A 12,245-nucleotide genomic window follows, 5' to 3' on the forward strand; every position below is an offset into this window, starting at 1 on the left:
TCGTTCATTTCATAGGTCGACCCCCTTGCGTGGTTCATTCGTGTGCGGGGCTGCATGGTGGTTGGTGCTGACATGGCGACGGCAGACGCCACAGCCATGTCAGCACCAACCACCAGCCACTACATTGACAAGTGTGGTGGTCGTCAATGTAGTGGTTGGTGCTGGCGTCGATTCGTGTTAAATTACACTGAGAATTCAGTGCACATTAATTCTAGTAGTACTATCAGTCCATAGTAGTACTATATCTTTGAACTTACCGGTACAGTTATTCAGAGTACTCAGTCAAGGCGTCCCAACCCAAAACTCAATTAACCATGTGTGTGACTGACCATACGGGTACCTGATGACACGCCAGTATCGTAAACAAACACATGATTATACTCCCTTGTGATCATCCCCAAACGAATACTGGTGCTGGAAGCCCATGTGTTTTCTATGTGGTTCTCGTGAAAGTTCATGCGTATTTCGTTATTTAGTGTGTGATAAAAACGGGGTCTCAACCTTGAAGACTCTCACCGCGTCGCTCGCGAAAAATTCGCAACCTTGGAAAAACAAGCCTCCACTATGACGACACATGGTCACACCCTCAAAGATTCTCTGCGCATTGCTCATGATCAAGTTGGATGTTGCCAAATTCGGCGGAGCGGAGTCTGACAAGCTCCTTCGCTGACTTTTACAAGTCAGCTTTGCTGCTGACACCCAGCGTATCCCCGACGACACCACCCGCGTGGCTTTCGCGATGTTGCACTTGAAGGGTCGTGCGGACAATTGGGCGTTCTCCAAACGCTTGACGGACCGCCATTGCTTCCCGTCCTTCGCGGTCTTTGAGACCGAACTAAAGGCAATGTTCCTGCCACCCAACAGCGACTTTCGTTATCGCTCGCAGTATCTGGCATGCAAGCAAGGAAAACGCTCCCTTCAAGAGTTCATCCATGTCCTTCGTTTCTTGGCAGCGAATATTAATGATGAATAATCACTCCGGGAGCCTCTATGTGTGACTGACCGTATTCATGGACGGTCTCAACCAAGGCCCGGCGCGCACCAGCTGTTTCACGCCTACCCGGACACCTTCGAAGAAGCTGTCCGAATCGCGCTTTCAGAATCATTTTCATCCTTCGCGCACGCACGCGCGGCTTCCTCGGACATGTCTGTCTCCATGCTCACCCAGGCATCGGATGACCGCACGTGTTTCAATTGCGGTCGGCCTGGACACTTTTCCCGCGCATGTCCGGCACCTCGCCAAGTGGCATCAGCCGCGCCTACCTCACACGGCTCCTCCCCTGCCGCGCCAGGTACCCACTCGCGTCGCCCTCCGAGCGGTCCACCTAACCGCTTTAATCTCGAACGCCATGGCGCATCACGTCCGCCTTTCCGCCCCGCTCCAGGCTCGTGCGCTCACTAGCCGCAGCGCCCGTCCCAGCGGACCCAGCCTCGGTGCTGCACAAACCCCCTTCCGTCCCCCCAACAGAGTGGCCCTCTGTTGTCATCGGAAAGGCACCGTTATCGCCACCGATTGCTGCCTCGATCTTGGCGGCCACTCTTATCGAAGAAACGTGTTACTTGAATAAACTCCCTCGGACGTCTTCCGAGACCCTGGCAATGCCAGAAATGAGCTTCCAATCTCTTGTGGAATCTCTCCATGCCCACAATATCGCCGCGTTGGCGATGATCACTGTCGAAGAAGCGATGGATCTCTTTTCGGATGATTCGGTCCTCGCTGTTTTTTTTAAGTCCCAGACGTGGGAATCCCTGAGGTCCAACCCCTATTATGACCTCCTCCAATAGTTTGAGGACGCCTTCCCTGACGAGGTGCCGTGTCGACTCCCAGTCGACAAGGGCGTACAACACGAGATTGACCTCGTACCCGGCGCTAAGTATTGCGTCACGCGGCAATGGCCGCTACCTCGCGACCAAGTCAACGCCATCGACGCATTCTTCGTGGCCCGCAAGGCGGCGGGTCACGTCCGCGAGAGCATTTCCCCTCACAGCAGCCCGACCTTCGGTGTGAACAAGCCCGGTGGGAAATGGCTTCTTGTACACGCCTTTAACAAATTGAACGCGGCCACGATTCCGGCTCGGACGCCGATTCCTTGCAAGGATGGTTGCCCGTAGCTTAGTGATAGTGTAGTAGTCTTAACGCGATCAATTCATTCTTGATTCTACCATCTCCTGCGCCTTCCTCTGCGCACGCTCACAGATGGTCTCACTAGGCTTTGGCGGTCATCTTAGGTGATTCATGTGCTGCAGGTTTGAGATAAAACCACACCCAAAGTTGTGACTTCATCGTGGATGCTGCGAGACATGACTAGGACTACCTGGACTCATTCAAACTTCCATTATGGTACTTGGCTCATATTGTCCAGTGCGTGGTTGAATGACCTTCATGGATTTCGCTCGGAGTTGTTCCGGGTGTACTACAGTGCTTTATTCTCCAAAGTTTCTTGATTGTAACCAACTCAGATATCAGGTGTTGTGGGCTAGAAGGCCATCGATTTTAGTGTTTCGTTGGCTAAAAGAATATTAATTTCAACCACTCACAACTCGACAACGACATCTTTTGGCTGCTGTTCGTGTCCGTGATCAATCGGCTGTCGTTCAGCAAGGCACTAACCTGCCAAGAGGGTGTGATGATGGCCAGCTTCGCGTGCAATGTCCTCTTCTTGGGCTACAACAATGAGAACAAGTACTCGTTCTACTTTCGCCTAAGTCAGTTCTGGCAGATGGCGGTGGGTGATGCTTTGTTCTAACGTTAAGACCATCAGTGAAGTCTTGAATCAAATCGCGGACTCCGCGATGACACCTGTTTCTGTTGTAGTTTGGTTACTATATGATTATATCGTTAAGTTGGGCGAATGCCTGATGTATTTGGCCGTGCACCCGATATATTTGGTCGTACACCCGATATAATTAGCCATGTGCCCGTTTAATTTGGCACATAATCCAGAAAATGACATTAAATATTGGCGAAAATAACGGCATCGTAATGCACGACGCATTATAATTTCGATTTGTTGAAAACAAATTGACCAGGTTTTAATTCAATTCTCTTACAAATGCCTAGGAATTAAATTTGAGAAACTATTTGTTCAAGCAAATAGGGAAAACGAAATGAATATTGCACTACGTTACATTGGGCCAATCACATCACTAGAAAACAGGTATTCTCATGCATCGCGTTTGAGACAGTTGACATACTACTAGTATGACATCGTGCTAAGCTTACCTGGCGCTCGCGCTTCGGCTCCCACGTCACCACTACGTCGGAGCCTGCGCACTCGATCCTAAGCGTAGGAATCGTACGCTTAGGAAGACGTACAGTACGGGTACGTAACTGTAGCTACTAAAATTAGATCTGTCCAGAATTGAGTACTCATTGAGCGTTTGTTCGCTGTTACTCCTCCGGGGGGGGTCAAATAGTCAAGAATTTGCTAACTTCATTTATACTTGGCGCGCGTGAAACATCATTATGGGCCACTGCCCTTTACGCATGGACAAGTTCAAAAGCATCTAATCTTGACTAAGGTGGAAATTATCTCACTCAACTACTCCAGGCATTAAGATGGTGGCTCTGAGTACCATATTTTATTGGCATTCTATACACAATTCTACTCTAGTTCAGCTGATCTAATATAATATCACACCAATGTTCGGTACACAATGGAGTCCCAAACTATTTTACTTGAAAAGTAGTATGCTATACAAATACGAAATGTACAAAATGTATTATCGACCAAATTAGCTATCCAGCAACATGATATATCAGGTAACGTGCAAACGACGATGAAGGCCACGAACCTGATTATGGTGCTGGTCTTCAGCATTTGCACGTCTCTTACGGCTTGTCAGTCGCCGTGGTGGTGTACTCAGCCCTGGAAGTCTGATCCCAACTTCGTTGGATACGGCCAGCACATGGCTGCAACAGTTCGTGTGCACGACCAACTGGATGCGGTCCAGCATCCCCTGCTACACCGAGCTTGTGGCGCCGCTCCGCCAACTCCTCGACGCAGCGACCAAGCAAAGTGGAAGTGCGAAGAAGACGAAGCTCACCCAGGTCCAACTCACTGCCGTTGGCTGGGACGTTCGACTAGATCAAGGAAGCTCTCATGGCATGGTTCCCATGACGCACCCACGGGCAGACATGATGGTCTGCCTTTACACCGACGCAAGTGAAGGCTTTTGGGGCGCGATCGCCACTCAAGTACCATTTGAAGACCTGGCCCTGCTGTTGGAGGAGCAGCGCCACCAGCCGTTGGCCTTTCTCAGCGATGCCTTTACTGGCGCAAGCGAGCGTTGGCCAATCGTGGAGAAGGAAGCGTTTGCCGTTGTGGAAAGCTGCAAGCGGCTGGACTACCTTCTTATCCGCACAGCTGGCTTCCACCTTTTCACCGACCACAAGAACCTACAGTACATTTTTAATCCTGCCGGCCAGTCCCCAAGCATGGCGAGGTACCAAGCGCACAAGTTGGAGCTCTGGGCCTTGGTGCTTTCCTCGTTCCCCTATACCATCGAGTGCCTGCCCGGTGAAGACAATGTGTGGGGCGACCTACTCAGCCGCTGGGGCGCTGCCCAAGCCCAAGTGCCAACGTAAGTCCGTCCGGCGCCTCCTGGCCATGGTGTCGCCCCTGCAGCAGCCCAACTTCGACTGGTCCAGCACTGCCGGCATCGTCAAGACCCAAGAAGTGGCCGTGAAGGGGGCAGAGAACGGATCGAAGCCACAACCAATGCCGACCGCGATGTCTTCGCCTGGAGCACCCTCGAAGACGATGTCAAGACTTTCGTCCAAGCCTGCATCCACTGCCTCAGCGTCGACGGCTCAGTGGTCCCGCGCCCGCTTGGATCGGCGCTCCATGCCGAGAAGCCCCAAGAGCTGATCCACTTCGACTTGCTATTCATGCCCACAGCGACGAACGGGTGGCAGAAGATCCTCGTCATCAAGGACGACATGAGCAGGTTCGTGCTACTTTGGCCCAGCAAGACAAGCGACGCCGCGGCGACCGCCAACGGCCCCCTCGACTGGTTCACGACCGTTGGGTATGTCCATACCTGGGTCTCCGACAGCGGCTCACACTTCAAGAACGAAGTCATCGAGAAGATCCGCAAGGCCACCGGCGCCCACCACCACTTCTCGACCGCCTACTGTCCTTGGGCGAATGGAACCGTTAAGTAGTCAACCGACTGATCCTCCGTGCCGTCAAGACACTTACCAGCGAGTTGAAGATGCGCGCGACAGACTGGTACTCCTGGCCCTGGTACAAGGCGCATTGAACCACATGACAAGCGACCGACTTAGCGGCATGGTCCCGCCATTACTGGCCTGCCTGCGACGACGTCCCTGTCAGCGTTTGTCAACACCGTGGTCAAGGAAGTCGCCAACATTGACTGGATTGACTCCACGCGCAAGAAGCACATGGACGAGTAACATGAAGCGATAGAACAGCTGCACCACGAAGTGTCAAGCGCCAAGAATCGAAACCAAGTCCGCGACCGCCAAGCCAAGTCCAAGGCCATCCAGTTGCAGAAGTTTGCGATCGGCGACTTTGTCCTCGTTGGCCAAGTGTCCCGCCATGGCAACAAATTGTCCCTGCACTGGCGCGGCCCAAGCAAGATCGTCCGGGTCGTGACTGACTATGTCATGGAGGCCCGTAGTTGGACAGCCTTACGACTTGTCCCTCCACCACGACTGCCGACTCAAGATGTATTGCGAAGGCGGCCGCGATGTGACCGAAGACTTAGTCGACCATATTTCCTTTAGCAATGAAGGGTTTCATGTGGCCAAACTCGGCGACGTCCGCGAAGATAACGGCGAATACCAAGCCCTTGTCTACTGGCTTGGCCTCGATGAAGACGAAGCCTCATGGGAGCCCGTTCGCTCCCTCTATGAAGACATCCCCATCGTTTTCCGCCGCTGGGTTCACCAACATGAAGACCAAGAAGAAGTGAAGAAAATTCCCGCGGAACTCGAGAAGTCCCTCGGACACTCCCTTTAAGGGAAAGTGTTCTGCATGGCGCAGCAGAAAGAACTATGTGCCTTGTTAGAGGTCGGCTCATGGTCTCATGATCGGTAAGGCCGTTAGTTTTCATTATGTGCAGCAGGCCTCCATTCGTCGTGCGGTTGTAGCCATTGTCGTGCGGTTGAAAGATGCGCATTGTTGGCGCACTTTCATTGGACGAAATGATTAGACTTAAAATAGACCAGAAAAAGTAACTCGTAGTAAGAGACCTCAGTTTGCAATTTAATTCGGCCTCAGCAAGAGGTTCCTGTCCGGATAACGACGGGAGCGAAAACACCGCAGCAGTCGCTCGGACCGCATGAGCTTGGGCTCCACCATCACTACCACGTGACTCTTGTACGCCATGTGTCGTTCACTGACCCCATCATCGTCGGACTCGATGCTGTCCTCGGTGGATGAGTCACACAACAATGGCTCTCGGAGGTGCTTCTCGTTCTCGTAACTGTCCATGTTCCACCATCGGTTGTTGCGCAAGAGCGCAGGGAAGTACGAGAGTTCCACCATCGGCCAGCAACTGCCGAGATTTTTAACAGGAAAAATCCATACTTACAAGCCTTTATTAAACGTAACACGATTGTGACGACGCCCCATGTTATGTGTGAATTGTGGTGATAACGATGAGATTATTGTGATGAGATTATTGTGAAAATGACAAGTTTTGTGCGAAGTCGACTGGTTGGTTATGTGTGAAAGCGACCAGTTTTATCAACGATTATCTACATGTGCTAGCGGCCATATGTGTTGTGTGTGAATCTAATTTCGTTATGACTGGAGGGGAATTCAAAATATCAACCCGAACCTTACGAACCCGATGTCGAGCGCGTACCAAACCGTCGATTACAACAACGCATTTCAACCTCAACATCGTTTTCTTTCTTTTACGAATGCACAACGCTATTAGACAGATTTCGCAAACGCCTGTTCTATCCGCAACCTAAAATTTAGAACCCAGATAGGCTGCAACATTGTGCAGTGCGAATTTCGTAAATCGTCTGCTGCAAATTGGTTTTATCCAGAAAACGTTATCTAATCAAACGTGGTTACCCGGGGGCAGTTGGATCCCTTTAACCTCCCACTGAAGAGATAAAACGCATGAAATTGGTATTTAACGTATTTGATTTTGGGTTTAACTACATTCATGATACGTTAAATAATAAAACCTCCACTCTTCGATTTGGCCAGTTGGAAGTTCTTGGATGAACTGTATACGGATAAAGGCACATACAAAAATCAAGATAGATATCAGCGGCAACCCCTATGGCCGAGCAAGTATCCAGCCCATGTAAAATATCGCTAGGTTAAATATCTATTTCTGGACCTATTCTTCACCAAATTTGAATCTAAGACGTAGAATTTCTTCACCACATTGAAATCTGTCGATTCTACGTCTCAATTTGCTGGAAATTTGAGTATTGAATACTACGTGTGAAATAGAAGTCAGATAATTTTGTGAAAAGTTGGTAGTTTATAGATGACGTGCACAATACGTCAGTTCTATTTTATCCGCAACATATCCTCTCAAATTCGATAAGGATAGAACTGAACCTGTTATAAATAATTAAAGCCGCTGTAAAATTTGCCAATTTTACAGCGGATTCCCCATTTGCTGTATCCGCATAAATGGTGGGTTTTCTGGTGTAACCGGATGCGCTTGTGTTTTGTTTGATCATACCGGTACCATAGCCTGGGATGGCGAGGTGAATCGCATTAGAGTCTCACGAATATGTCATTTGTGGTAGAAGGATGTCGCTCTGAACACGGTGTCCTCACATACTCTCGAAGGACCTCACTACTTTGTCCCGGCACAAGAATGACGTGAAGTCTTTCGTCGACCTCGTGGGCGAAACCCCGAAACATGATGCTGCAAGTGGGTAGGATGGTACCGCTTCATTGGTGCTGGGCGAGAATCCAACTACAGTAGTAAGCTCCAATCCGACTGTAGGCGTACAATTCTCGCCTTTGTATGGCTTGGAAGTGTCATTTACCGAGGGACTCCAGCCAGCATCATTATTGAGTGATGATGGCCAAGAATAGTTGTGCACCATACATATATTTTCGTATCGATCAAACCTATTCCCACAATAAGCACTTCTTGGACGGGTTCAAGTACGAGTCGGGGAGGCACTGGAACACACGGGCAAACTCAGCGTTGTTTTGCAACGCCCCTGTCACGCGGTACCGACCGGGCGGATGGATCTTCCTCAAAGACCTGAGAAGGCGGACATCCGTGTTCTTGGAGCATTGGGCTTGGGCGTACGACAAGTAGAACAACTTGTCGCCTGCTTCTTCCGTGTACTGCGACGGGAACTCCTTCAAGTACTCGTGGTACGCGCGGAAACTGGTCTTCAGCCCCCCATTGTCTGCAATGGTTTCACTCAAAGTGATATCGGCGTTGATGTTGCCCAATACAGCGCCAGTTTCGTCGCTCCAGACGACAAAGTTGGCGTACTGGTCTCTAATGCACTGTGCTTTTGTCTCGAACGCATCGTTGGTGGCGTTCGACCACCACGGGTTTAAGTTTCCGTCGCCATCGAAATCGCGGCCGATGTTGTCGAACCCGTGGGTAATTTCGTGTCCAATTGTCGCCCCGATGGCACCAAAGTTCTGGGCAGCGTCAAAATGGCCGTCAAAGAATGGTTTTTGCAAAATACCGGCCGGGAATGTAATTTGGTTATAGTGGGGGCTGTAGTACGCGTTCACATCCGGGGTGGGCGAGCCGAAAATAACCCTTTCCACAGGGTGGCCGTTCAGCTTTAAGTTGGTGTCGATGTTCACTTGAGACACCTTCCACCGGTTGTTCAAATACGACTTCGAGTCAAACGTCAGCGTGGGGTATAGCTGCGGCTTTTCCGGGCCACCCAACAAGTGTACAAGCTTGGACAGCTTCGTTTGCGCGTTGGCGCGGGTCGAGTTGTCCAACCAGTCAGTGGTGGCAATGCCAGTCGAGAAAGACGACTTTAAGGCCTTGACCAGGTCGTCGGCCGTCTTGGCTGTATCAGCCGACCACACCTCGTCTAAGAAGTACTGGCCAAAGAGATCCCCCACGGTGGAGCGTGACTCAGCCCTGCAGAATTTTGGTCGAGAAGGTTCCTCACTTTCGCCATCGATCTTCTTGCCGAACAAGTTCCAGTTGGCCGTGTGGAATTCAGGGGTCAAGTGCTTTGACGAGGCGTGAATTAGCTTGTACTCCACGATGGTGCGGAGGTTGTCCAGCGTCGTGTTCATCAACAATTTTTCGGTCTTGTCAAAGTAGGTCAAGTCGTAAAACCCCACCCAGTCGTTCGACCCACCGCACTGATCGCGGACGTTGAAGCCATTGGCCTTAAGCCACGATCCGACAAGCAGCGGGTACTTCTGGTCCAGTTGGTAGTACGTCAACGCCGTATACGGGGACACAATGGCCTCCATCTCCTCTAGCTCGCTTAGTGCGACACCAGCCAGAGTTTGCTCGAAACGGATGATCACCGGCACGGCAGCCTCCGCTTGCTCAGGAGAGTAGCCAGCTAGCTGCAACACCGTCGCAATGTACACCTTGTAGTCGGCTTCGACGAACCCCCACTCGAAAGGGACGGTGTAGTACTCGCGATCCAGCGACAGGGGGGCTCGGAAACCGAAGAGGGCGTTCTTGGTCGAGTCGTTGTCGTCAGGTTTGGAATTGATGTCCACGAAGGCAGGAATGCCATTCTTGGCCAATTCACCAGCCACGATGAGGAGGTCCAACGTGGTGTTGGCCGACCGAATGGCTTTGAACGAGTCCTGCAGCGGAGTCAGGCCGAGCGACGATAGCGTAGCCGTGTCCAAACAAGAGTTGTAAAACTCACCAAGCTTGGGCTTGTTGTCAGAGTAAATCTTCTTCAATAAGGCTTGGTTTTGGATGTGTATCTTGTTGTACGATGTATCGATTTCGTGTTCGTCCGGGGGTATCACAGCATCCTTGTACCACGCGCCACACGCATATTGGTAAAAGTCGTCGCATGGGTCTGTGCGGTAGTCGATGAGCTTGGTCACAGACTCGGGGAGTTCCGTGATGGAGCCAGCCATAACGGCATCGGCCAACAAGCTGAGGGAGATGAGGACTTTGACCATCGCAGAGCAAAAAGGAAAATGAAGTCGGCCAAAAATGTCAACCATTGAGGCGAAGACCAGGCGTGCAACCAACGCAATCAACCGGGAACATCATTGACCAAGGTGCATCCACCAATCCATCTCGATGAGGCATATGAACGACAGACAGCATGTGGAGTTGTAAGCATACCGAGTACAGTACTCGTAGACCCATGGACCAGTTGTGATTGGCCTTCGTCAGGAATTTGTTTCAGTGGTATGGTGCCCCCTATCTATAAATTACCCATTAGCTAATTCCATCTGTCACGTTTTATAGTTACAGGACCTGCCTATACATGTACTGTATCGTTAGAACAGTAGTATAGTTTTACGGAAGTACGTATATGAGTTGACTTGGAGGGGTATATATATCTTCACACTAGATAAGGAGATTAATCTCATTTGATCAGCACAAACTAATCGTAACCATCCGAATAACCTACACGTTTTGTGAAATGTGGTCGCCCAATATCAAAAGTACGCTCTAAATATTACTGTAGAAACATCGAACAACGCCCTAGCTTGTTATGCAGTGCTCGAATTTGTTCCGACAGCCATGTCGTCGTGTATGTAGAGTTAACCACTTTGCCAGGATTCGCATGGTTAATGGACAACACTGATGTTATCGTGATATGACTTGGTGCTATTAATAGCACCTCATTTACTTGGTCACTGAACAAGAGGTCTAGTTGAACAAGAGGTCTACTATCTCCCAGTGTTAATTACTTCGAAGTATTCAATAGACCTCTTGTTCAGTGACGAAGTTTCAAGTCAGAACTGATTAGTGATCATCCATCAAGGCATTGACTAAGATGTGTACAGTATAAGTGCTCATTTATTTAACTATTATTTATGTTATTGAATCAATTCGTTGTCGATTGCCGAACTGATCATTTGAACGATCACAACAAAACGTATGATTTTGAAAACCACGAAACGGTAACAGAACAAGAGGTCTATGCTAGTACGTATAATAGACCTCTTGTTCACTTAGAGTTTGGAACATTTGAACCATCAAGGGCCCACCAAAAGATGTACTTTAGGGGCTAGTATTTGCATCAGTTGATGTAGCTGTAGGGACGAACGTTCTCCCTGGTGATGACACCACCGCGAAATTCCATTCTTGTTCAAAGTTCTAAAGAAACCTGTAGCTCAAGACACAAAACGAGCATTCTGCAATGGCTATCCCCCGGGTTCGAGTCTCACTGAGACCAGTGGGGGAGTCATCGGCCTCCTCGACATGTTAGGAGTGAGCGTGGTAGACTTGGCTCAACTCGTCTAACAAGAGGTCTAATGCTTGAACGTCGTCGTCGACTTGTTGGAGACGCGACACGATAGCAAAGGAGTCCATGGGTTTCTTCAAAAAAGTGATTGTGACTTACTACGCGCTACTCGGAGTAGGTATTTGGTGTAGAGTCGCAGCAGATATTCACTCTCAGTTGTGTAGGATATTGTCATATAGGTTGTAAATGTGGAATAGCGTTGCCATATTATTTTTGAATCGTTTTATTCTTCAATGACGCAGTCTTTGATCATTTGTTCAATCTCTTCGTCATTTACAACGTTAGTTCGATTTTAGCCAATCCTATCACATTTGCTTATTTTAATTCTATATATATATTGATGTACTGTATAGTATTATTGGCAATCACTGATCAAGAAATTTGTAAGTGAACAAGAGGTCTAATAGCCTGTTAAATTGAAAATTCGATGGGATTACACAGGATATTCGTTTATACTAGTACCAGGCTCCAAAAATCGTGGGATGACTGTACGCGTACGTAATAGCTGTCAAGTATAACGTGATCGACCATTGATCGGCCAAATGACCATCGATCGGCCAAGGTGTTTCGTCCAATTGAAATTAATACGATGTTTCATTGGACAAAATAAATCCTTGTGATAAGTTTTACCTGTATAATATGATGGAGGTAAACAATTCAACGTTGAACAATATTTGCAGCTCTTACTCTAAATACGTACACCTGTTGAAATTTAGTAAACCTTTGAGACATAAGAGACTTTTAGCAAGTCTGAAAATTGAGGATTGCAGACTTGAACTTCGTTTCGAATTTCGAAGATTGCAGACTTCACTGGAAATCGAGCCTGAAAAGTGACGAAGACTACAGG

General features: G+C 49.2%; 3 protein-coding genes across 3 annotated transcripts; 1 reads left to right on the top strand and 2 right to left on the bottom strand.

Annotated features, from left to right (window-relative positions):
- Positions 1–739: 739 nt before the first annotated feature.
- H257_15996 (hypothetical protein) lies at positions 740–2,112 on the top strand (the record flags this gene model as incomplete). The annotated part of the gene is made up of 4 exons (XM_009844314.1): positions 740–924; positions 1,030–1,292; positions 1,403–1,710; positions 1,786–2,112. 4 exons carry the CDS (start codon positions 740–742, stop codon positions 2,110–2,112), a joined length of 1,083 nt encoding a protein of 360 aa, XP_009842616.1.
- Positions 2,113–6,233: 4,121 nt separating this feature from the next.
- Positions 6,234–6,515, bottom strand: H257_15997 (hypothetical protein; the record flags this gene model as incomplete). The annotated part of the gene is made up of 2 exons (XM_009844315.1): positions 6,234–6,258; positions 6,307–6,515. The coding sequence occupies 2 exons, from the start codon at positions 6,513–6,515 to the stop codon at positions 6,234–6,236; spliced, it is 234 nt and encodes a 77-aa protein (XP_009842617.1).
- A 1,566-nt stretch (positions 6,516–8,081) lies between these two features.
- H257_15998 (hypothetical protein) lies at positions 8,082–10,097 on the bottom strand (the record flags this gene model as incomplete). Its single annotated transcript, XM_009844316.1, has 1 exon — positions 8,082–10,097. The coding sequence occupies one exon, from the start codon at positions 10,095–10,097 to the stop codon at positions 8,082–8,084; it is 2,016 nt and encodes a 671-aa protein (XP_009842618.1).
- Positions 10,098–12,245: the final 2,148 nt, after the last annotated feature.

The sequence above is a fragment of the Aphanomyces astaci genome (assembly GCF_000520075.1).
Source record: "Aphanomyces astaci strain APO3 unplaced genomic scaffold supercont1.78, whole genome shotgun sequence".
NCBI lineage: Eukaryota > Oomycota > Saprolegniomycetes > Saprolegniales > Verrucalvaceae > Aphanomyces > Aphanomyces astaci.